Source organism: Martes martes (genome assembly GCF_963455335.1).
Source record: "Martes martes genome assembly, chromosome: 8".
Lineage (NCBI taxonomy): Eukaryota > Metazoa > Chordata > Mammalia > Carnivora > Mustelidae > Martes > Martes martes.
The window spans coordinates 127,682,055-127,709,076 of record NC_137895.1 but is presented as its reverse complement, the minus strand read 5'-3'; the positions used below and the strand labels follow the sequence as shown (position 1 = coordinate 127,709,076).

At 37.9% G+C, this 27,022-nt stretch overlaps 1 protein-coding gene across 1 annotated transcript in view; it reads right to left on the bottom strand.

The window, feature by feature from the left end:
* GPR158 (G protein-coupled receptor 158) overlaps positions 1-27,022 on the bottom strand; it is a gene marked incomplete at both ends in the record, with an annotated part of 320,694 nt that overhangs the window by 17,972 nt on the left and 275,700 nt on the right. The window contains one exon of the mRNA XM_080810173.1: positions 12,330-12,568. Coding sequence (XP_080666299.1) covers positions 12,330-12,568 — 239 coding nt within the window. The remainder of the gene's footprint in view (positions 1-12,329; positions 12,569-27,022) is intronic.

Sequence of the window (27,022 nt, the reverse complement as noted above, 5' to 3'; positions counted from 1 at the left end):
ATGTGGGGTGACAGAAATTTAGTGGAATTCAGACACTTCACAGCTTATGGACACACAATCAAGATCATGAATGTAAGAAGAGCTCACAAAGACAAGAGTGGGGACCTCTCAGGGCACAGGGTCAGTGACGGGGCAGCGAGTTCGGTCTTCTAGTAACATTCTTCTGTTTCCCTCTCCTGGTCATTGGCCTATGTGTTGTTTGAGGAGGGAGCCGGAATTGGGATTATTTGTTACCATTTAAAAAATACATTTAAAATTGTCAATCTTTTTTAAAGACTGACAGCATTGGAAATTTGCTTTTGCTTGGGCAATCTCTTTAGATTTACACATACTTTTTGAAGGACTAGCTTGAGTGGTTTTAGGATGATTATAGTGGGAGTTAAATTTCTGTTTGTTTATATTCTGCCTTTGGGGAAAATTATTTTACTTCTTTGAGATGTAGTTCTTTATATGACCTTAAAGGGCAAAGAGAGAATAAAATATTTTATACCTTAATTTTACACTTAGAACATAATTTTCTCTTTTGGAAGTTTAAAAAAAAACTAACTTCCTTGTTCAATTTCTAGCTTATGAAATCTTTGAGACAATTTTGCTGAGTTAGGCTTGGCTCAGGACCTTGCTTGACAACTGAGTGGCAGATTTCCACGCTCATTACAAATCTGCCTTTTTCCTGGCCAAGTGATCTCTTTCTTATTTAATGTATCCCAGAGTTTTGACTACTTTGGGGAATGGGTCTCAGTGAGTAGAAACTGAAAACCCACACACTTTTCTCCTCCTAAGTAATCTAATCTCAGAGGAAATGGTAGCGCCCAGCTCTCTATAATCACTAAGGAATCGGAATGCTTGGAGCTGTAGGAACACGCTGAGACCCGCAGTCCATGTGGACTAACAGCTTGTTGTTTGAACTATGACAGTCGTTTTAATACAAGGAAAAGATCTGCCAAAATCTTCTTGACAACTGAGCTAATCTATAGACTATTACTCTTCAAGTAACAGAAGATGGCTTTTTCCCCCCTCCTTTTCTTTTTAATTTAATTTTTTTCAGTGTTCCAAAATTCACTGTTTATGCACCATACCCAGTGCTCCATGCTATACGTGCCCTCCATAATTCCCACCACCAGGCTCACCCAACCCCCACCCCCCTTCCCCTCCCAAATCCTCAGTTTGTTTCTCAGAGTCCACAGTCTCTCATGGTTTGTCTCTCCCTCCTGATTTCCCCACACACACTTCTCCTCTCCATCTCTCAATGTCTTCTGTGTTATTCCTTATGCTCCACAAGTAAGTGAAACTATATGATAACTGATTTTCTCTGCTTGACTTATTTCACTCAGCATAATCTCTTCCAGTCCTGTCCATGTTGCTACAAAAGTTGGGTATTCATCCTTTCTGATGGAGGCATAATACTCCATTGTATATATGGACCATATCTTCTTTATCCATTTGTCTGTTGAAGGGCATCCTGGCTCTTCCCACAGTTTGTCGATTGTGGCCATTGCTGCTACGAACACTGGGGTACAGATGGCCCTTCTTTTCACTACATCTGTATCTTTGGGGTAAATACCCAGTAGGGCAATTGCAGGGTCATAGGGTAGCTCTATTTTTAATTTCTTAAGGAATCTCCACGCTGTTTTCCAAAGTGGCTGCACCAACTTGCATTCCCACCAACAGTATAAGAGGGTTCCCCTTTCTCCACATCCTCTACAACACCTGTTGTTTACTGTCTTGTTGATTTTGGCCATTATAACTGGTGTAAGGTGGTATCTCAATGTGGTTTTGGTTTGATTCTCCCTGATGGCTAATGATGATGAATCCAAGGTACTGGCCAAAAACAGACACACAGACCAGTGGAACAGAGTAGAGAGCCCAGATATGGACCCTCAACTCTATGGTCAAATAATCTTCAAAAAAGGAGGAAAAAATATACAGTAGAAAAAAGACAATCTCTTCAATAAATGGTGTTGGGAAAATTGGACAGCTACATGTAGAAGAATGAAACTTGACCATTTTCTTACACCATACATAAAGATAAACTCGAAATGGATAAAAGACCTCAATGTGAGGCAGGAATCTATCAAAATCCTAGAGGAGAACATAGGCAGTAATCTCTCTGACATTGGCCGCAGCAACTTCTTTGAAGATATGTCTCCAAAGGCAAAGGAAACAAAAGCGAAAATGAACTTTTGGGACTTCATCAAGTTCAAATGATTCCATATAAATGTTTAACACTTGAGGTCTTTCTAGATTTGTTCACCTTGGGGGGTGATCTTTCTACCTCTGGTACACAAACCCTGGTTCCCTTCCCAAGATTAGGAAGATTTCCATGGAGAATTTGTTCAACTTATCTTCTAGTCTTCTTTCTTTCTCCTCCCCCTCAGGGATCCCAATGATTCTGATGTTGGAATGTTTCATGGTGTCATTTATTTCCCTAATTCTGTTTTCATGGCTTCTAAGCCATTTGTCCCAGGCCTCCTCCTGATCATTTTTCTCTATCATTTTGTCCTCTAGATCACTAATTCTATCTTCTGCCTCTGTTACCCTAGCTGTTAGAGAATTTAGAGTAGACTGGATCTCATTGATAGCATTTTTAACTTCTTCCCAGGTGGCTTTCACTTCTGCCCTAATTGATTCCATGTTATCATTAATGGTTTTCTCTACCCTAGCCATTGCCTGGATAGTTGTTATCCTGAATTCCCTTTCTGACATACTGTTTATGTCCATATCTAATAGTTCTGATGGAGAGGGCACAGTCTTTGAATTTTTCCTCTCTTGGGTGTTCCTCCTCCTAGTCATTTTGGTGAGAGGTGGTTGAGAGGATGTATAGCTGAAAATATCAACCATGATCAAGGCAAGGTGCACCCTGGAAAGTTTCAGAGCAATCGGAAGTCACCACCAAAAAGGAAAAAAAAAAAAAAAGAAAAAAAGAGAGAGAGAAAGAGAGAGACAGAAAAAAAAGAGAAGACCCAGCCAGAATGGGCCCCAAAGGCAAGATTTATAAGGTATACAAACAAAAACGGGCAAAGAAAAAGACCAAGTAAATGACAAGAAAAAAAACCAAACCCAACCAAAATGAACCCCAAGGATGAGATTTATATAATACCAGAACAAAAACAAATACATAGAAACACTGACAGAAGAAAAAGATGGGAGGGTGGTTATAAATCCTCGATGTGGGCGAGGAAGATTATTTTGATTCTTCCTGGGTGTATCTTGGTATCTTTGTTAAAGGAGTCAACTTTCTAGAGATAAAGAGAGATTAAAACTTGTTTATATATAGGGAAAGTATTGATTAGGGAAAGAGGATTACCTTAAAGGTTATATCTATATGTATATTTAAAAAATAATAAAATAGAAAAGAAAAAGAAAAATATAAGTATATGTATGAAAAAAATTCAAGTTAAAAGGTTATTATGGAATATGCTGTATTACACTCTAGCTATAATTGGAAGTAGGTTAAAAAAATTAAAACGAACAAGAATAGAATGAATTAAAAATAAAAGTTGTATCTATGAAATATACAGGTTTTAGGGCAATACCGTGAGCTTAATATATTGTTTTCCCCTGATATTGGATTTCCAAAATTTTATGGGGACTCTGGTGGTTGTCCTCTCGTTCTTTTGGCTGGCTTTCTGGGGGAGGGGCCTGCCGCATTATTTTTCAGTCAGTCTTGGTAGGGTTGAGTCCTCCAGCTCCCTATCAAGGGGCTGGGCTCTGTGGAAACCGGTTTTTCAGGCTTTTGTTCTCTGGAGGTTTTTTCCTTTGGAGGCTTTTTGCTGCTTTTTGGAGGTTTAGTGGAAAGCAAACTGCACCCAAACCTCCGTCTCAGAGAGAAGCCTCAGTCTGCCCCCCTCTGGGTGGTCCAGAACACACTGACTTCCCCTTTGCAAACTCCACTGAGCTGTGCAACCTCCCACAGGTGGTGCGCACCCCTAGCAACCATTTCAGGGGTTGCCAGAGGTGCCTGCTTGTCCCTGCACCCCCATGCCAAAACCACGAGTGATACTGGTCCAGGGAGCCTGCTTCTGGTGGCTGTCTTTGCGGGGACTGCTGTCTGGGGTAGTTCTTTCAAGTCCTGGGAGTGTTCAGGCTCTCAGCGGGTCCTAGAGACCACCGACTAGCGGCCACACAGAGCACTCTCAGGTGCGGGTGCGGAGTGCGTTTCAGACCCCGGTGGTGAAGTGAGCGCAGAGTGCAAAAGGCTCTGGTTCTAAAGAGCACCCACCTGACTCCAGGACCGCACTCTCTCTGGCACGGGTGGTCGCCAGTGGTGGCCAACCTGGGTCTGTGGGCTTAGGTCCGTGCCTGTGACTGCCCGATTCCACCAGTTGCCCTTTAAGATTTTTGCTCTTTTTAAGTGCTTTTAACTAGACTCCGAGTCAATGCTGGTCCCCAATCACAGGGCAATTTCGTATTTGGGTAGTGCTTTCCAAAAGGTTGCTTCCGGTGGCTCCCTCCCCCTTCTGGTTATCCTCCGATATCCTCCGAACGATATCCTATCGTTCCAGTATGCTTTTTACCTCTCCACTGGCTTCTTCTGCCCCCATAGAGATCCAGAGGTGTATAATCCTACATCTCAGGCTGGTTTCATGGGTGTTCAGAGTGTTCTGGTAAATAATTAGCTCACTATAGGGGACCAGTTGTAACAGGATCTCCTACTTCTCTGCCATCTTATTCCCATCCCCTTTTTTTCCCTCCTTAATGTTGCTGCCCCCCCCCCCCCTTAAAATCCCAGGGTTCCACGGGGGAGCTGAAACTCGTAGAAGAAACTGTGAGGGCTACAGATATCTTAGTTACTCTTGCTCCATGTCCTTCAGGAGCTGTCCCCAAATAATGCCCAGCCCTATCACAAAATTTAACTTCCAAAAGTAAAAGTGGCATTGTAAGGATAAAATTAAGATATAGGAAAATTTGTCCTTTCAGCCCTGTAGCATCATATAAATAAATACTCCTTAAAGATGCAAAATATTTTTCAAAAGAGGTGGCATATAAATAAATACGAAAATAACTCCCACTTCACTCTTTCTAAAAACACTCAAGCAGGACCTCCCACAAGTATGTGCAAGTTTCTAGCAATGTAGCCCAAGTCAAGGCAAATAAACTGTCTATGTGGTCAGGCTTTTATCCTTTGATTGAAATTAAAAGCACTTTTTTTGAAGTGGTAACAAGTGATGGAGTATGGATTAAGACATACAGTACAACAGAATAAAAGAAGATGTATGTAAATGAAGCTACATCATGAACATTAATCTAAGTCAGACGAAGAGGAAGTCTAATCTACTTTCCCTCACACTCATTAAACGGTGCTTATATCCCATCTCACCTGTCATAAGACAGCCTAATCTTCTAGGGTAATTAAATATTTAAATCCTTAGAAACAATTGCTATTTTAGAATTTTCCTACATAACCCAGTAAGACAGTTACTGTAGTCTTCTTGCTTCCTTCTAAACAGCAGCATATGACTAATTAAATTACCGAACATATGGTCTTGTATGTTTAAAATACTATACCAGGAAGGAAGAGAACAAAGAAGAGCATGTGAATGAGAAGGAAAGCAATGATTATGGTTTCTGCAGTGAACTCATTCCATGTGAAATTCATCTAAATGAATTAGAACTTTTAAAGAGTGGATCAATCAATATTGGGATTACCTTAAACAACTAAATATTTAAAAATTCCCAAATGGAGTGTGACCCCAAGCCGGTCAGACCTGTTTGATTATTGCTAGACTGTTCTCTATGTCTTTCTTTCAGTCAGTGAATAAAATATATAACAAGAAATGTCAAGCTCTAAGAAGTTTCCCAAACCACAAGATACTTCATGCACTGGACTTCTCACAACTATGATGACATGGGCAATTTATAAAAGAACTTTAATTTATAAAAGAGTCCTTGTCAGGGAATAGTTAGGCCATAACTGTGATACAGAAAGATACAGAGAATAAGAGAAGGTAAACAGAAACCTGGATAGAACTTTTTGTATATATTCTTGTGCTCGGTTAAGGAAGGCAGCAAAATAGCTTTATTCTCCATTATGTTCCTTTTAAATCATGTTAGATTATCATCACCTAACTTCTGAAAGTAACCAAGGAAACATTTCTGCGCTTGCCTAGATCTGAACTAAAGTCTGAGGCAGGGATTTAGCCGTGGAGTGGAAGTTCCCCCGTGTCTTTGACGTTACCATATTAGTCACCCTTTGGCCTTCTTGTTTCCTGTGGGTAAGGTAAGAACCTGCTCACTTATTCTAACTTCTCTTGGTCTCTGGTACTGTTTCACTGTCATCAGTCTATGTTCTGATTGTGTAGTCAGAAACTGCCCACTAACCAACAAAAGAATGAACTCCATTGTATCACCCTATTAAATTTACGTATTCCAAACGTGGAAGCCCCATATGGGAGGACCCTGCCCGCAAGGGCTAAATCCAGGTGGTCTTTCTTAGGCTGGCGTGACATCATGAAGGGAATTCAGGCATGAGAAGTTAATTTTACTCAGTTGTCAAGCTTTTACCAGCACATTAGGAAACTCCTAGGGTAACAGAGTTTTAACTTTTTAGACATGAAAAATTTTATTGCTATTGTACAAAATCCTGAACATGCACAACTAACGACCAACTTATTCAACAGAATAAGTAGATTCAGAAAAAAAAATCTGAGAATCCTGCTACTAACATTTTTAGATATTTATTTGCTTTCTCCATTAATTTAGAAGAGTGTTTCTCAGTCCCAACTCCCTTATTCTTTACATAGCTCTTAAAGGATGGTGAAATAATAAAAATTTTCCTCAATAGCACATCAGTTTCGTTCAAATGCATGAACGTGATATTTAAAAATTGTAATTCTGATTTATTATGCCAAACGATACCAATCTCTTACTTTTGACTGTTGGACAAGTCAGAGGTAGAATTTCATAAAAGTGCTAGGTACTGCAAATTTAGTTTCTTTTTTCTTTTTTTTAAGATTTTATTTATTTGACACAGAGATAGAGAGAGCGAGCAAGCACAAGCAGGGGGAGTGGCAGGCACAGGGAGAAGGAGAAGCATGTTCCCCACAAAGCAGGGGGAACCTGATGTGGGACTTGAACTCAGGACCCAGGGATCACGGCCTGAGCAGAAAGCAGTGGGCTTAACCAACTGAGCCACCCAGGTGCCTGCCAATTTAGTTTCTTTAACTTTCTCAAAAATACTTTCCAAAATCTGAACATATACTTCACCATTAAAATGAATGTGGGGACAATTGTGTAACTCTTGGAATTCTAACTTTAACATATTTCCTCACACTGGTCTAATTCTGACCATAGAAAGTATTATAAGATAGAGGGAGCTGAGCTCATCCTTTATTCTTTCAGCAAATGTTTATCAAGAGCTGACAGATACTTTACTAGTTTTTACTTTACTAGTGAGAACAATCTAGGTAATGTCACTGAGGAGTGTTAGAGCTACTAGGTTAGGAGAGAAACAAGGGATAAGCAGATTAAGACTAGGAATGGTAGATAGTATACTTAAAAATACTCAGAAAAATTCAAAAGTGTTGAGCCACATGATGATGAATAGTATAAGTACTACAGTATTGTAATACTATAATATTATAGATGATTTTCAAAGACGTGTGGCAGCTTAAGTCTTTACAGGAACTCTAGTCTAGAAATATTCTGGAACATTCACATTTTGAAGTTCATTTTCCACCAGATTAAAAAAAAATCAGTAAAAAACTCCCAGACTACTGGGCTGTAAAACACTGCCCCATGTTCACCTGTCTTTTATAGTCTCGACGTTTATACCTTTATCTGTTTTCCATTAAAGCTGACCTCACAAACTTTTATATAAGACAAACCTGATAATTAAAAATTATAAATATATATATAAGTAACAATAGGATCATGAATGTCAACTTTTTCCCCTTTCTATGTTTTCACGCTTTTCCTCAAAGAAGAAACTGAGTCTCATAGAGGTTTGGAGGTTTTTCCAAGCAGTTTCTAAACCTGTTTCCTGTCTGAAACAGTTGGAGTAGGCAAATCACCTGTCTGAGCAGCTCTGGAGGTGCCCCCTGCAGTAAGCAAAACAGAAGAGACCCATTCTTTACATTTCTGACCCATGTTTCTAAACAGGGTTCAACTTCGGTGGGAAGACTAGTATTGCACTCTTTCAAGTGGTTCTTCAATTTGTATTTAAAAAAAAAAAATAGATCCTTTTTGACAGGTAAAGCTAATCCAGGATGTATGTTCATAAATATATGAACGATCACTTTCTCTTTTTTTCTAAATTGACTCCTGACACTAACGTAAGTATATAGAGCTCCGAGACAAAGATCGTCCACAACCTCAAGATAAAACCTATCCATTGCTTCTCCACAGCCTATCCCCTGTGTTGAAACATTTCCATTTAGGAAATGGAATAATTTAGCTTTTGGGACAGGTTTCTTCTTGGCTGACTGAAGATACAAGAATTTCTTCTTAAATAACAGTCTGAGTATAAAAAAAAAATCTAAGGGCAAACATGCTACTTATAGAAATATGTAAAGAGAACTGAAAAGAAGCATCTGCCACACATTAGAAAACATTAAATTAAGAGAGGTTAAATACAGAATATCTAGTGTTACATGCACTAGAAATAAAAACGAAAGATTTGTGGAAGATAAATAAATGGAACTGCTGTAGGGTAGTGTGAAAAAAAAATCACAGCAACCACATGGCTCTGATTTTTTAAGACAGTCCTAATTTCCAATATTTGTTCCTGTTGTTAAATCATGTGTCTCAACTTTTCTTTAGAGAAATGTGTCACTGCAGGAAAAGGGTATTATCGAAATGACGGTGTTCCGGGAGTTTATAGGATGGAAACAGTGCCTGGAGATGACAAAACCGCCACCACCACCACCATCTAACTTCCTCTCACCTCTTGGTCTCTGCACGTTATCACTAGTCTTTTATTTCCCGAGGCCCGAATGTTCTTAAACACCCACAGGAGTATTAGTTTAACTAATGCCTGCCTTTCAAGTTTTGCGACTTTTATCTCACTCCTAAAGCCTTGACCTAGATCTTCCCATCATAATAATCCATCTCTCCTCTTAGCTTCTCCCTCTCTTCTTACATTAACAGAGGCCGGCTTACTGTCCAAGGAACTGCATTGCCGGTAGCTGACTCAAGCTACGGACCTCAAGCTAGTCTCTCTTGTATTACCCACCCCAGACTCCTCAGGAAGGTGGGCTTAGTCCTCCTTGCTCTCTGTGTACCCCTTAACTCTGGTATGATCCAGAAGTACTTGTATTAAAAAATGCTTACTTTTTTCATAGTTTCATCCTTGCTAGTGGAAAAATTTGCTACCTGGTAAGCTGTGTCTCTGGAGGAAAGCAGAATTTAAGGGCAGTAAAGCAGGATAAAAATAGCTGATGAATCTAAATGCTATTGCAGACAGAGTAGTTAAATAATCTAAGAGAGAAAGTTGTGGTCAGAATGGAATTTTTTAATGAGAGATCTGGGAGGTAGGGGCGTTTCAGATGATAGGAAAGTCATATAAAGTGAGAAAGGCCTGGAGATAAGGAGTTTAATGTTGGGTGAGTGTGGCACAGGTAATGAGTATTTAGGTAATGGGGGGGGGTGGATAAGAATGGGTAGGAATATGGGAAGATTTATAGATATGTGGACAAGAATTGGAAGACAACTGATGTCTGATTGCTACCTTACTTTTTTAAGCAAAAAGAGGAACAGATAGTTTGGAGGTGTGAAGAGGGGATACACTACACCATTTGAAGAATCTTCTAGTGACAGATCAGAGAAACAGTATTACGGAGTGCCCAGAGCACAGCTGAGATAGGTGATGTAAGCTCATTTGATTATTTCCTCTGAGTCAGTAGTTCTACACTTTAGAACAGCATCAGAATTACCTACAGGGCGTGTTAAACACAGACTCCTGGGCCCCACTATCCCAGTGTCTGACTAGGTAAGTCTGAGATGGGCCCCAGAATGTGCATTTCTCACAGGTTCCCAGGTGTTGCTGCTGCGTTGGTTCTGACACCACACGTTTGAGAATCACTGCTCTTTCTCCATTTTAATGATTCATCTTTCCAAACCCATGAATTTGGTGTGTGTGTGTGTGTATAACACATATATACAATACAGATATACATACACACACATACACGTATATACATATAACATATATACCACACAGATACTATATGTGTGTGTACATATATATACACATATATGTGTATATATATATATCTTCTAAAGGCAATCTAGATTGACCTTCCTAGATTGACCTTACTAATTCATCACATCACATTCCTAGTTCTCCAAATTTCTCTAACAGGTTTTCAAGACTCAATAAAGTTAACTATCCAGGATTAATCACAATGTAGTCCAACATAATCTTCTTTTTTTAGTTGGGCATTTCCTTCACATTTCATATAAATTCCACCCACTTCCACCACTATTCCTATCAAAGAGAACATTTTCTGTACCACTTTACAATAACCTAAGTGTTATCCATGGCTCAAAGAACTACTCTTTAAAGATTCCTAGGTTCTGGTCCAAACTGTTGTCTTCCTTTATTGAGCTACTATTACGCCCAAAGTCTTTACCACAAAATTTTGTTTTTTAATATAAACCAACAGTAAGCTACTTGATGAGAGGAATAAAAATTTTATACATTTTATATCTTCTGCAAAGTGTTCAACACGTACTAGAGAAATGATAGAACTCAGTGGGTCTTGTTCATTGTATGAAAATTTTACTTATATATAAAAAAAAGTTTATATAAAATAAATTGAAGGTTACTGCCAGCTATATATTCCTATTTATTTCTAAATAGAGATCAGAAATCATAAATGTGATTTCCTCCAAAGTGTAAAAGAAATTTTAAAAGGTCTTAAATACATCTCAATACCAAGGTGTACAAAATTTTTTAAAAATGCTAGATAAATAGGCCATACTTTCTGCTTGTTTATTTTCTACCCAATGATGCATCATTGTATATTTTTGAGTATTGTAAAACAAATGAAATATAGTGGGCTTTTCTTCACAGTAACATGGGAAAATGATTTTTCCTAGTTTGCTTAATTTGGATTGAACAATGTAAAATAATGTTAGAGGCTTCTACTGAGTAGTAATTTTATATCTATACAATTTATTTAATTTTCATATCTATGTTAAAGTCAGAATCAGACTAGTTCTATGTTTTATCTTCTGATATTGGTATCTACTGATATATATCTACTGATAATTTCTGATATCTTCTTTGATATTGATCAAAATAATGATAGTTGGCTTTACATAGAATCATTATAATCATTCCTTTTACATACCCATATTTCTTTATTATTATAGATATCAGGCCAATAAAATTCCTAAAATATCTTGCCCAGAAAAATATTATTACATTTAAGTTATAAATTAAATATACCTTTTATTAACTTCTAGCAAAATACTAAATGTGAATATTCAACCAACAATTGCCAAATATGGGGGAGACAGAAAATAGGAATTAGACCCATGTGTTTATTTTTGACACCTGCCAAACAAAAAATAAGATGCGTTCTGTGGTGTACTGAGGGGAATGACAACCAAATAACAAAAATTTGTTTTCATTATTTTTCATATCTTTAGAGGTCTAGCTTAAAATAGCCTAATGTTAACAACAGAAATATTCCTACTGATTTCTCTTCCTCATTTTCCAAAAACCAAGGTGCCAGAAAAACCTGTGCTTCTGGCCTAAGACATCATGTGATTCTCCAAGTTCTCCAGCTTCTCGGTCACAGAACTCTAACTAACCCCAGTGAGCGTGGCTTCATTTTTGTGTAATACTGAATATTAGGAATAAGAGAATTCCTAATAAATTATCTTTAGAAGAACGATAGATCAATTAAGAAGTCTGCAGGGAAAAATCTTTACCCAAAGAGTGCCCTAGATCCCAAGCCTGAAATATCAAAGGACCAAAACTATATAAAAAATACCAGTACGTTTCCCTTTTGCGCCCACCTGAAGAACTAAATCAGAATAGCTACTGCGAATCAAATCGGAATACACTGATAAGATGGAAAACAGAAAGTCTCTGTATACGAAGAAGTTGCTCTTATTTGCTGCATTTCTCCTTCCTGATTTACTTGATTACATTTTCTCAACAAAGCTACAAATCTCTATGCCTTTGAAAGAGAACGGAAACTCAGAAAAAGTCTGCACTCCACACGTCATTATTGTCCTTTTTATAATATTGTTTCACCCAAACCACATTAGGTGAAATCCCTTTTGGTTTCGTAAAGGATACGGTAAGGCTTCTAAGGAAGTCTGTTTTAATGTCACTGGAAAAAAGACAAGCCAACCACACACACCAAGTGACCACATACCGACTGCTGTCATGTAATCCCAGCGCTCGGTGAGGCACATGTTGAAGATGAGGTGATCAGATGTTTGCCCTTGGCCAATAAGTGAAATCTGCCTCTCCAAATTCTGGCAAACAGATGAAGTCCAGCCGACAAGAAACCAGAATACTACCAGGAGCATTACTGCCAGCATCCTCATGACCCGTCCACCAGTCATATATGGAATCCGCTGGGCTGTTCGCGAAAGAAACACCTTCAAAACCCTGGAAAAGCAAAACATCAACATGTGAAGCAAATTTAACCCTCAGAAAAACTCCATAATATTTTATTTTACCTGGGTGAAATTTGAACCCACCAAAACCTACTTAATGCAGAGTTTTAACATGAAAAAACCCCACAAACAGCATTGCTTATCTTTTCACTTAATTTCATTCCAGTTTTTATCTTCCAAGAGCATAACAAGTATCCTACATTAGATGCCAGGGAGTCAATAGATTTGTATAGGATGGAATTCTTTTGAGTGTGTCTTAATGTTTTAAGGAACATGCTCAAGATCTTAAGATCCATAGACAAGATCCATAGACAAGCTGGTTCAAACAGGGTTTCTGAGGAATCAAAAATAGTCCTGAAAATGAGTAGTCGGATTTCACAATATTATACTAAGTCAAAAACTTCCATGAACCAGCTACTTTTTTACAGTAGGATGATATGAAAAATATTTTCTGAAAATTATTCTGAATGACCTCCCTTTGTAATTAATTTAACACATTACCAAAAATCATAATGAAATAAATATGAAAACTATGGGAGAGGTATTTAAATACTGGAGTAACTGAATTAAGATCACCATACTAAGGAAGAGGTTTGGGATGACCTATAAGAAATCAATTAAAAATTTTTTTGTGTGTGTATGTAATTCAAATGAATAGGCAGGGTTGAGAACTACTGGATTAAGTGATTATCTAAGAACTGTGCCATCTTTCTTACTGTGTGAAGATAAAATCCAACCTTACTACAAAAGTCCTTTCTTTTGCCCTTTTCTTTAATTTTATCTCCAGAGTATTCTTAGCTGATTTAACTCCCCACTCTCATTCTGATATTTCATGTAACAAAATTGAGTGGTTCCTGATACTATCCATAATCAATTTCCAAAAAGCAAAAATAAATTTATTTTCCCAAACTTTCTATTCCCTCATCCATGCCATTCTTTCAAAAAATTTTTATGAAGTACTCCTATGAATTCCTCATAAAAATGATTATAAATCCAGAAATGAAACCTACACACTTGAAATAGCCTAGATGTATTATACGATTTTTTCTCTTTCTATAGATCTTTGGTAGCTCTTCCTAAATTAACACAACACATCAAGCAAAGAAAGTTTTTTTTTTTTTTATAACAGATTTTAATTTATTCTTCTTTCTCCTATACTTTTAACTCCATGGTCCTTTAGCTAACACAGAGGATGAAGATATTTAATTCTAAATAAAATACTTACCCTTAACTTTTCTGTGAAACAATGTCAGAAAGATATTAGTATAAAATAAAGAGTATAGTAGATCTCTTTACTCTCCATTTAAGTAGCTCGCCAGATTAATGGTTATTCTCCATTCTATGTAAAACATATTGAGTACTGTCCCTGTCATGTTAAATTCCAGCACTGGCAGCTAACTTGCTATCTCTGTCTAGTATGCCTCAAACACTTCTGCCCCAACCAGCTGAACTGCTACTTGTTAAGAATCAGTTGTCTTTGTCCCCAGATTGTGCCTACTGTTATCACCTTATATAATTTAACTAAATTATAGATAAAATAATTACATATGACTGTGAAACAAAATGACACTTAATTGTATTAAAATCTACCTTGAATGCTTTGGAAAGATTGCATATAGGTGAATCATTAAATAACCTGTTAACTTAGGGGAAAGTGAGGAAACTTTAATATAGTGGGGTGGTCAATAAACATAAAAATCTAGAAAGAATCTATACTCAGATTACTTCAAAAATCTTTAGATTTACACTCTTATTTAAAGATTAACATTGTGAACAGTAGATAATGCATCACAGTGATTTATGTTAGAAAGAGAACAATGCACTCCAAATACCAGACCCATAATCAAAGAAGGGGCTTTTTCTCAAAAATATTGGTAAACGAGGGGCACCTGGGCAGCTCAGTCGCTTAAGCATTGATTCCTAATTTTGACTCATGTCATGATCTCAGGGTCCTGGGATTGAGCCCCATGTGGGTTTCCCTGCTCATCGCAAAGTCTGCTTGAGGATTTCTCTCCCTCTCCTTCTGCTCTTACCCCCACTCATGTGCACATGCTTGCTCTCTCTCTCCCTCTCTCTAAAATAATAAAAAAACCTTTAAAAATATTGGTAAATAACTATTTGTGCATTTTAAATTATAGTCTCTTACACATTTCTTTAAACAAGTGTATCAATTTATTGGCCAATGACTAATCTTACAAGAAGCCTTCTATTATAATTAGCAGATCAAAAAATTCAGAGAACCCTTAGAAATAAGAGAAGCTTTAAAACAAATTAATGTTTTTGCTTGTGCCAATCTTATTGTCTGTAGGAGAAACTTGCAGCCACTATGTACACATCATTGTTTCTGGTTATACCTGGATGAATTCTAAATTTTGAATGACTAAGAACTCAAAAGAGGAAACATGGCCCATTTTTATGGCTTTCTATATTTTGGCTGGGCAGAAAAAAGAGAATTCTTCTAATTCTAGATATAATTTGAATAACTGAAATGTAAAAGCATAATAAATTAATATTTATATAGTGACAACCCTATGCTGGGTATCATGCTTGGCAACAGGGGGGAATAAGATGTAGTTCCAGAAGCTTACAGTTTAACTAGAAATAAGTATGCAAATAACTGCCATATAAAACAGCATATATTCCATGTTGTATGTACTTAGTAAGTCTAGTAAGCTAATAGAATCAGTGGTATTTGATCTGGACTTTGATGGATGCCAAGAGAAATAGGGGAAAGTGAAGAAGATATAAGGAGATATTCTAGCTGAAGGAAATCACATAACAAAGTACAGAGCAGGAAATATTAGTTGCATTTTGCAAAGGAAATCTATATGATCCCAGATTGGTAATCTTTCAGTCAATAAATCCCAATTCTAAATTATTAGAAATTTTCATGTTTTCCAGATGACCCTCTGGATATTTATTATATATTCTGAGAATTCAAGATTGTCACAGATCCCATTATCTCATTTCCAGAGAGGAAAAAAACAGAGCAAAATCCCTCATGAGTCTCCCGTTATTGATTTTAACTGGTTTTTGAATCCTGGGAAATACACTAACACAAGTCTACACCTCAATGTAAGCATTTCAGGATATTAGTTTTGGTATAACGGAATAAGGTGCATTTTTCTAGCATTGCCTTGAAATAAAATGAAAATTCTGCCATATCTTTAAAAAAGAAGCTCTTGTTAGTTTATATGGGTTCATTCCTGAGAAGCCAACTTCGAAAAAGGAAATCTTTAGATTTGCATTTGTATGAAATACAGCTGTAGGAAAAAAATACAATCATTAAATTTCTTAGATTACTTTTTCTACTATTTTTTTCATAGATAAATCTTCAGGCTACCCATCTGTTCAGAAGGTCTCACTATTTCTGAAGGAAAGCAGTAACATATACAAGAAGACTGCGGGGAATTTCCAGAATTTAATATGAAAAGGCATATTTAAAGACTATATTAAGTTTTCATTATTAGTAGTAGATAAATTCATAGAAATTATGTTGAAACAATGAAAAGGACAACCCATGAATTGGCTGTCACTATATTACATGCCTCTACTTTTTCACTTCCCATACATTTCTGGCTTAAACGCATGAAACTCCACTGTCAGGACTTGTACTTAGGTTATCAATTACTGTCTTCAAGTACATAATTGATATTGTTACTCCTTATGTTAATTGATCTCTCTCCACCTTTCAGCATGGCTAAAGCACTTGGCTTCCATTCTGTCATGTCCTCTTGATTTTCTTCCTCTTCCTCTGTCAGCAACTTTGTAGTCTCTAATGCAGATTCCTCTTCCCCAGGTTTCCCCTTAAGTGGTAGCATTTCTCAAGGATATCCAAAATGTAGCCATCTAGATCTATTTCTTGCTCTACATATTGTACCCAGGGAATTCCATCTACTCCCGTTTCAGTTATCTATGGACTGGAAAGTCCCAAATCTGGGTCTTAGTTTAGATCTCTCTCCTGAGCTCAAAATCTCTCTACTCAGTGACCTACTAGACATCAACAGGTCCCCAAATTAAATTACCCCTCTCCCCACTCCTTGCTCCTCTAGCCTTCTTTTCTCCTGTGTTACCTGTCTCAGTGACTATTACCATTTAATTGATCAAAGCAGAAACCTAGGAATATACTTTAATTTTTCTCCCTCACCTACATTCTAGACATGCAATGAGTGTTTAGGAATTTAATTTCTACCTCTTAAATATCTTTCAAATCTTTCTTTTTCTTTATCTTCACTGTCCCTATATAGTTCTTGGTCATCAACCTACTCCTCCAGTAGCTTCATAATTAGTCTACTTATTGGTCTTGTCCACCTTCAATCCACACCTTACACTGAAGCCAGTGATCACTTCTGATCATGTTGCTCCCTGATTATAGTCCTTCAGTGGCTCTCCACTGAAATCCTAGCTCCTTAGTATGGTAAAAGGCCTTTAAATGTCTTTGAATATTGGTTCTCTCTTGCCTTGGCAGCCTCATCTCTCACCACTCTCCTTTTCCTACAAACCTGCAGGTCCCTGTGAACTATATGCTGTTGTCCTCTGTCTGAACCTTGCCCTCAGCTTTCCTCACTGCTCCTCCTTCCCATAATACCAATACCTAATTTACCTAATTCCTATCTATTCTTTCATGGCTCAGTTTAGATGTTGCTTGCTCTAGGTCAGTGGTTCCTAAACCATTATCATCAACATCATCTGTAAACTTATTAGGAATGCAAATGCAATATCTACCTGCTCTCAGGCTCATTATAATGTAGTAAACATAAATGAATAGGCAATTAAAATATAATGGTTTTGGGTAATGGTATCAGCAAAAGTAGTAGAACAAAGAAACCCATAAGTCTATCCATCCATAAAAGCAATGAATAAAGTGACAAAAACTATTAGAATCAACTTTTTTTGGAACCCTGGAGAAGAATCAAAAGCTTACAGAAACCAGAGGGATGCTTAACAAGAGGAAAACAGCTGAATCTGAGTAAAAGAGTTTTGTGACATTTTAACATACCGTTCTATCCAGTGTCCTATTTCCCATTCCCCAGGTCGGTGGTGAACTCAAAGACAACATCATGCATTTTCAGGACAAGTAAGTAGTACTAGGCAAACACAATGGATCTTATTCTTAAAAAATTGTGGTTGCTCATTTTGACGTTTCTGGAGGATCCCTGAAAGACTGGTTCAAAGGGCCTGCCTTTATTTATTTATTTTTTAATTCCAGTGTAGTTAACATGTAGTGTTATATAACTTTCAGGTGTACAATACAGTGATTCAATAAGTCTATACATTAATCAGTTCTCATTATGACAGGTGTACTCTTTAATCCCAACATCTATTTTACCCATTCTCCCACCCACCTCCCCTCTGGTAACCATCAGTTTGTTTTTTAGAGTTAAGAGTCTATTTTCCGTGGCTTATCTCTCTCTCTCTCTCTCTCTCTTTTTCCTTTGCTCATTTATTTTGTTTCTTAAATTCCACATATACATGAAATCATACGGTATTTGTGTATCTGACTGACTTATTTTGCTTAACATTATAGTCTCTAGCTCCATCCAGGTTATTGCAAATAGTAAGATTTTATTCTTTTTATGGCTGAAAAATATTCCATTGTGTGGTGTGTGTGTGTGTATGTGTGTATACACACATACACACACACACACACACACACACACACATATATATATATATATATACACACATATATATATTTAACATTTTCTATATCCATTCATCTATTGATGGACACTTGGGTTGCTTCCATAATTTGGCTATTGTAAAAAATGCTGCAATATGGGGGTGCATGTATCCCTCTGAATTACTGTTTTTGTATTTTTCTAAGTACCCAATAGTGTGATTACTAGATCATAGGGTAGTTCTATTTTTAACTTTTTGAGGAACCTCCGTATTGTTTTCCACAGTGACTGTACCAGTCTGCATTCCCACCAATAGTGCAAGATGGTTCTTTTTTCTCCACATCCTCGCCAACATTTGTTGTTTCTTGTATTTCTGATTTTATCCATTCTGACAGGTGTTAAGGTGCTATGTCATTGTAGTTTTGACTTGTGTTTCAAAGGGTCTGCTTTATTTATGTTCAACTGGGAACATTCCTAAGGCTGGGATCCCTACTTGGGGGTCATCTGACTAAACAGTTAAAGGCAAATGGATTGGTTGATGTCACTTGGAACAAGAGATAATGGTTAGGACAGAAAACAGACTAAACAAAAAGGAAGAAAGGCTGGGGAATGAGATCTGAGCAAAAAGGGTTTTGAAAAGCTTCCATATAGTCCCAGGTATCTGGAAAGCTGGAAAATACCCAGAAAAGACTTAATAAGGCCTTAAACTTTCATATCTTGCTGACCTGAGACTCTGCACAAGCAGGAAGTAAAGTCTAAGGCAAAGCTGTAAAGTGCCTGACTGAGTGTTGATGACATGTCCCAACATACCATACACACACAAAGTCCATGCACAAAAACTAAATTTTAAGAAGTTTTTATTTGTTCAAGGCTTTAAGGAAATCTCTGTTAAACCACTAGCTCATCACTAAGTCAACAGAACAGAACAGAGACTTCAGTGGCTATATAAAACAAAGATATTACAGAATTAATCAGAAAAGCCAGTAAACAAACCAACAGCAGCAACTACAACAAGGAACAACAATAAATGCTGGGGAGGATGAAGAATCTGATTCCAGATTTATCACATTATAATATTCAAAATTTCCATTTTTCAAAAAAAAAAAAAGAAAGAAAAGAAAAAAGAAACAGGGAAAGAAACAAGTGTGTGTGGCCCACATGGAAAAAATTAAATTAACAGAAACTGTCTCTCGGGAAGCTCAGGCATTATACTTACTAGACAAAGACTTTAACTTTATTAAATATGGTCAAAAAGCTAAAGAAAACCATGCACAAAGAACTAAAGTAAAGAAAGAATGATGTTTAATAACAACAACAAAAGAATATCAATAAATAGATAGAAATTATATAAAGGAACCAAACAGAAATTCTGAAGTTGAAAAATACAATAACTGAAATGAATTGAAATAACTGAAATGAAAAATTCACTAAAAGGATTTAAGTGCAGATTCAACCATGTAGAAGAGTCAGTAAATTTGAATATAGGTCAATTGAGATTATGTGGTGTGAGGAACAGAAATGAAGATAAAATGAAGAATAATAAACAGAGCCTAAGAGATCTGTGGTACACTATTAAGAATATCAAAATTGGCAAAATGGGAGTTCCAGAAAGGAGAGAAAAAAGTCAGTAGGGACATTTGAAGAAATAATGACTGAAACTTCCCAAATTTGACAACAGATTTAAATCTACATATTCAAGAAGCTCAAGTAATCAAAGTAAAATAAACTTAAAGAGACTCATATTAAGACACATTATAATCAAACTCTTGAAAGCTAAGATCAAGAGAAAATCTTGAAAGCAACTGGGAAAAGTATCTGCTATATACAAGGGATTCTTAGTAAGATTAAGATCTATTCTTTCATCAGAAGCAGTGGAGGTCAGAGGGCACTGAAGTAACATATTCAAGATGCTAAAAGAGAAAAAAAAAAAAACTGTCAACAAAATTCTGTAACCGGCAAAACTGTCTTTCAAAAATGAAGGAGAGGAGAGACAAGATGGCAGAGCAGTAGGAAGAGGCGCCGTTTCAACCTGTACCCTAAAGTGAGCTTATTACCTACTAAAGAACTCTGATCACCCATGAAATCAGCCTGAGATCAGAATTATACACATCTGGATCTCTGGGGGCAGAAGATGCCAGTGGTCAGGTAAAGCGGAGTGGGAACATCGGACTGATATCAGAAGATAAACAAAAGGGGGAGGGAGCCACCAGAGGTGACCCATTGGAAAGTAATACCCCAGTACGAGAGTGCCCTGAGTCTTGGGACCAACATTAACTTGGAGTCTGGTTGAAAGCACTCAGAAAGAGAAAAGGATCGCGGGGAGGAAATTGTGGGAATTGGGGCGGTTAGGGACAGGGGCTTAAGTCCCTGGACGCAGGACAGCCACCCCTGGTGCTGAGCCAGAGAAAGTGAGGCGGAGAAACCAGGTCTTGGTCCCTGAGCAGCCAGTGCGCCTGAGAACATGTGGGGTCCGGCTCCCGTGAGGGGCTGGGAGCCTCGCCAGCCGGCAGAAGTACAGCCTTTTTGCATTCTCCACGCGAGCGCCGTGCTGCGCTATCAGTGCCTGAGATGTGTGTGCCCCACACCCTCCCCTGAGAGAGGTTCACGCAAGCCCGGCGCTCTTGGACCTAGAAAGACCAGGCACTCCCAGCCCGGGCCAGCGGGAAAATCTCAGTGTGCAATCGCTGCTTGGAACTTCTCTGGCGGTCTGGAGCAGCCCAGATAGCCACTGCTGTCGTGGTTTTGGGTACAAGCAGGAGTTCCTGTGTCCCCAGGGACTGCGACTCTGAACCTGCTCTGCCAGCGGCCGAGGGGGAACTTATGTGCTTTGCAGCACCCAAAGGGGAACAGACTGAGGCTTCTCTCTGAGAGGGAGGTCGGGGTGCAGTTTGCTTTCCTCTAAACCTCCAAAAACCATCAAAAGCTGTCACAGCGAGAGAAAAAAAAAATGAACAAACATGAAAACCTCCAGAGAACAAAAGCCTGAAAAACCGGTTTCCTCAGAGCCCACCCCCTTGAGGGGGGGCGGGAGGACTTAACTCAGGGAACATTGCCTGAAAACCCACGTGGCAGGCCCCTTCCCAAGAAAACCAACCAGGAAAAAAAAAAAAAAAAAAAAGACGACAAGACAACAACCACCACTACTTCATAGATACAACTTTTATTTTTAATTCGTTCCCACTATTCTGGTTCATTTTTTTATATATAGATAATTTTTTAACCTATTTACCATCACAGTGAGATGTCCAGAACATCAAACTCCATAATAACTTTTTAAAAGTTTTTTTTTTTAAGAATATATTTTTTTAAGATTTTATTTATTTTTATTGGACACAGAGAGAGAGAGACCACAAGTAGGCAGAAAGGCAGGCAGAGAGAGAGGGGGAAGCAGGCTCCCCACTGAGCAGAGAGCCCGATGCAGGGCTCAATCCCAGGACCCTGAGATCATGACCTGGGCCGAAGGCAGAGGCTTAATCCACTGAGCCACCCAGGTGCCCCCATAATAACCTTTTAACCTGAACTTTTTGATACAAATACCTGTGTTTTTCTTTTGCTTTTCTATTTTTTAATTTTTTTAAAACTTTAGTTTAGTTTATTCTTTTTTTTATTTTTATTTTTTAATATTCATATAGAGTTAAACTTCAAGGTAATCCCCTTTCCTCAATCAATGCTACCTCTATAGGTAAACCAATTTTTAATCTCCCTTTATCTTAGGAAAGTTGAGTCCTTTAACAAAGATATCAAGATACATCCAGGAAGAATCAAAATAATCTTCCTCGCCCACACTGAGAATTTATAACCACTTTCCCATCTTTTTCTTCTGCCAGTGTTTCTGTGTATTTGTGTTTGTCCTGATAGTATATAAATCTTATACTTGGGGTTCTTTTTGACGAGGTTCTTTTTTTTTTTTTTTCTTTTATACACACACACACACACACACACACACACACACACACACACACACACACATATATATATTTTTTTCTCTTGTCATATACTTTTACCAGTCTTTTTGTTTGTCCGTTTTTGTTTGTATACTTCATAAATCTTACCTTGTGGCCCATTTGGGCTGAGCCTTCTCTTTTATCTTCCCTTTTTTTCCTCTCTCTCTCTCTCTCTTTCTCTCTTTTCTTTCTTTTTCTTTTCTTTTTTCTCTCGTTTGGGTGGGGACTCCTGATTGCTCAGAAGCATTCCAGGGTGCACCTTGACTGCACCATGGTTGATACATCCAGCTACATCCGTTCAGCCATCTCTCACCAAAATGACTAGGAGGAGGAATGCCCAACAGAAGAAAAATACAGCGGATGGGCCTTCTGCAATGGAACTAACGGCTATCAACATAGACAATATGTCGGAAAGAGAATTCAGGCTAACAATTATCCAGGCAATAGCTAGGGTGGAGAAAGCCATGGGCCATGGATGACCAAACGGAATTGATTAGCAGAACTGAAAGCAACCAGGGATGATGTTCACAATGTTAGGGCAGAACTGAAAGCCACCAGAGATGATGTTCACAATGCTCTCAATGAGTTCCAATCTAATCTAAATTCTCTAAAAGCTAGGGTAACTGAGACAGAAGATAGAATTAGTGATCGGAAGAACAAACAGATAGAGGGAAAGGATCAGGAGGAAGCCTGGAACAAACAGCTTAGAAGCCACGAAAACAGAATCAGGGAAATAAATGATGCTATGAAATGTTCCAACGTCAGAATTATTGGAATCCCTGAAGGAGAGGAGAAAGAAAGAAGTCTAGAAGTTATAGTGGAACACGTTCTCCATGAAAATTTTCCCAATCTCGCGAATGGAACCAGTGTTCATGTACTAGAGGCAGAACAGTTTCCCCCCAAGAGTATAGATTCTCGAAAGTCCTCGAGACACCTAATAGTAAGAATGAAGAATTATAATTGTAGGCAGGCCCTCTTGAAGGCAGCTAGGACAAAGAAGCTCCTTACATACAGAGGAAAGTCCATCAGAATAACGTCAGACCTGTCCACAGAAACCTGGCAAGCCAGAAAGTGCTGGCAAGATATATGCAGGGCACTAAATGAGAAGAACATGCAGCCAAGAATACTTTATCCAGCAAGACTGACATTCAAAATGGATGGAGAGATAAAGAGTTTCCATGACTGGCAAGGCTTAAAAGACTATGCGACCACCAAGCCGACACTGCAGGAAATATTAAGGGGGGTTCTATAAAAGAGGAAAAATCCTAAGAATATCATTGAACAGAAATATAGAGACAATCTACAGAAAGAAAGACTTCAAAGGTAACACAATGTCAATAAAAACATATCTATCAATAATCACTCTCAATGTGAATGGCCTAAATGTGCCCATAAAACGACACAGGGTTGCAGATTGGATAAAACAATGGGACATATCCATATGTTGTCTACAAGAGACCCATTATGAACCTAAGGATACACCCAGACTGAAAGTGAAGGGATGGAGAAGCATCTTTCATGCCACTGGGCCTCAAAAGAAGGCTGGGGTAGCGATTCTCATATCAGATAAATTAGATTTTAAACTAAAGACTGTAGTCAGAGATTCAGAAGGACATTACATAATTCTTAAAGGGACTATCCACCAAGATGACCTAACAATTTTAAATATCTATGCCCCCAATATGGGAGCAGCCAATTACATAAGAAAACTATTAATCAAGATAAAGAGTCATATTGATATGAATACATTAATAGTAGGAGATCTTAATACGCCTCTCTCAGTAATAGATCATCCAAGCAGAAAATCAATAAAGAAACAAAAGCATTGAATGATACATTGGACCAGATGGACCTCATAGATATATACAGAACATTCCACCCTAAAACAACAGAATACTCATTCTTCTCAAGTGCACATAGAACCTTCTCCAGAATCAATCACATACTGGGTCACAAATCAGGACTCAACCGATACCAAAAGACTGAGATTATTCCCTGCATATTCTCAGACCACAATGCTTTGAAACTGGAGATCAATCACAAGGAAAAGTTTGGAAGGAACTCAAACACTTGGAAGCTAAAGACCACCTTGCTTAAGAATGCTTGGATCAACCAGGAAATCAAAGAAGAACTTAAACAATTCATGGAAACCAATGAGAATGAAGACACTTCAGCCCAAAACCTATGGGACACAGCAAAGTTGGTCATAAGGGGGAAATACATAGCCATCCAAGCCTCCCTCAAAAAAATTGAAAAATCCAGAATACACCAGCTGTCTCTACACCTTAAAGAACTGGAGAATCAACAACAAGTCAAACCAACTCCACACATAAGAAGGAAAATAATCAAGATTAGAGCAGAGATCAATGAGGTAGAAACTAGAGATACAGTAGAACGTATCAATGAAACTAGAAGCTGGTTTCTTGAAAGAATCAATAAGATCAATAAAGCATTGGCCACACTAATCCAAAAGAAAAGAGAGAAAGCTCAAATTAATAAAATTATGAATGAAAAGGGAGAGATCACAACTAACACCAAGGAAGTAGAAACAATCATCAGAAGTTATTATCAACAGTTATATGCCAATAAGTTAAGAAACCTAGATGAAATGGATGCATTCCTGGAAAACTCTAAACTCCCAAAAATGAACCAGGAAGAAATTGACAACCTGGATAGACCGATATCTAGTAACAAGAGCCCAGGACCTGACGGATTCCCTGGGGAAGTCTACCAAACTTTCAAAGAAGAAATAACACCTATTCTCCTGAAGCTGTTTCAAAAAATTGAAGCAGAAGGAAAACTTCCAGACCCTTTTTATGAAGCCAGCATTACACTGATCCCCAAACCAGGCAAAGACCACACCAAAAAGGAGAATTTCAGACCAATATCACTGATGAATATGGATGCTAAGATTCTCAACAAGATCCTAGCAAACAGGATCCAACAGCACATTAAAAAGATTATCCACCATGACCAGGTGGGATTCATCCCTGGGTTACAAGGATGGTTCAACATTCGCAAATCAATCAATGTGATAGAACAAATCAATAAGAGAAGAGAGAAGAACCACATGGTCCTCTCAATCGATGCAGAAAAAGCATTTGACAAAATCCAGCATCCATTCCTGATTAAAACGCTTCAAAGTATAGGGATAAAGGGAACATTCCTGAACTTCATCAAATCTATCTATGAAAAACCCACAGCAAATATCATCCTCAATGGGAAAAAGTTTGCAGCCTTCCCGTTGAGATCAGGAACACGACAGGGATGCCCACTCTCACCACTCTTGTTCAACATAGTATTAGAAGTCCTAGCAACAGCAATCAGACAACAAAGAGAAATAAAAGGTATCCAAATTGGCAAGGAAGAAGTCAAACTCTCTCTCTTTGCAGATGACATGATACTTTATATGGAAAACCCAAAAGACTCCACCCCTAAACTACTAGAACTCATACAGCAATTCAGTAATGTGGCAGGATACAAAGTCAATGTACAGAAATCAGTGGATTTCTTATACACTAACAATGAAAATACAAAAAGGGAAATTAGAGAATCGATTCCATTTACTATAGCACCAAGAACCATAAGATACCTGGGAATAAACCTAACCAAAGAGGTAAAGGATCTGTACTCGAGGAACTACAGAACACTCATGAAAGAAACTGAAGAAGACACAAAAAGATGGAAGACCATTCCATGCTCTTGGATCAGAAGAATAAACATTGTTAAAATGTCTACACTGCCTAGAGCAATCTATACTTTTAATGCTATTCCGATCAAAATTCTGCCGGTATTTTCCAAAGAGCTGGATCAAATAACCTTAAAATTTGTATGGAATCAGAAGAGACCCCGAATCGCTAAGGAAATGTTGAAAAACAAAAATAAAACTGGTGGCGTCACATTACCTGATTTCAAGCTTTACTACAAAGCTGTGATCACCAAGACAGCATGGAACTGGCATAAAAACAGACACATAGACCAGTGGAACAGAGTAGAGAGCCCAGATATGGACCCTCAACTCTATGGTCAAATAATCTTCGACAAAGTAGGAAAAAATATACAGTCTCTTCAATAAATGGTGCTGGGAAAATTGGATAGCTATATGCAGAAGAATGAAACTCGGCCATTCTCTTACACCATACACAAAGATAAACTCAAAATGGATAAAGGACCTCAATGTGAGACAGGAATCCATCAGAATCCTAGAGGAGAACATAGGCAGTAACCTTTTCGATATCAGCCACAGCAACTTCTTTCAAGATATGTCTCCAAAGGCAAAGGAAACAAAAGCGAAAATGAACTTTTGGGACCTCATCAAGATCAAAAGCTTCTGCACAGCAAAGGAAACAGTCAACAAAACAAAGAGGCAACCCATGGAATGGGAGAAGATATTTGCAAATGACAGTACAGACAAAAGGTTGATATCCAGGATCTATAAAGAACTTCTCAAACTCAACACACACAAAACAGATAATCATATTAAAAAAATGGGCAGAAGGTATGAACAGACACTTCTCCAATGAAGACATACAAATGGCTATCAGACACATGAAAAATGTTCATCATCACTAGCCATCAGGGAGATTCAAATTAAAACCACATTGAGATACCACCTTACACTAGTTAGAATGGCCAAAATTAGCAAGACAGGAAACAATGTGTGTTGGAGAGGATGTGGAGAAAGGGGAACACTCTTACACTGTTGGTGGGAATGCAAGTTGGTGCAGCCACTTTGGAGAACAGTGTGGAGATTCCTCAAGAAATTAAAAATAGAGCTTCCCTATGACCCTGCAAATGCACTACTGGGTATTTACCCCAAAGATAAAGATGTAGCAAAAAGAAGGGCCATCTGTACCCCAATATTTATAGCAGCAAGGGGCA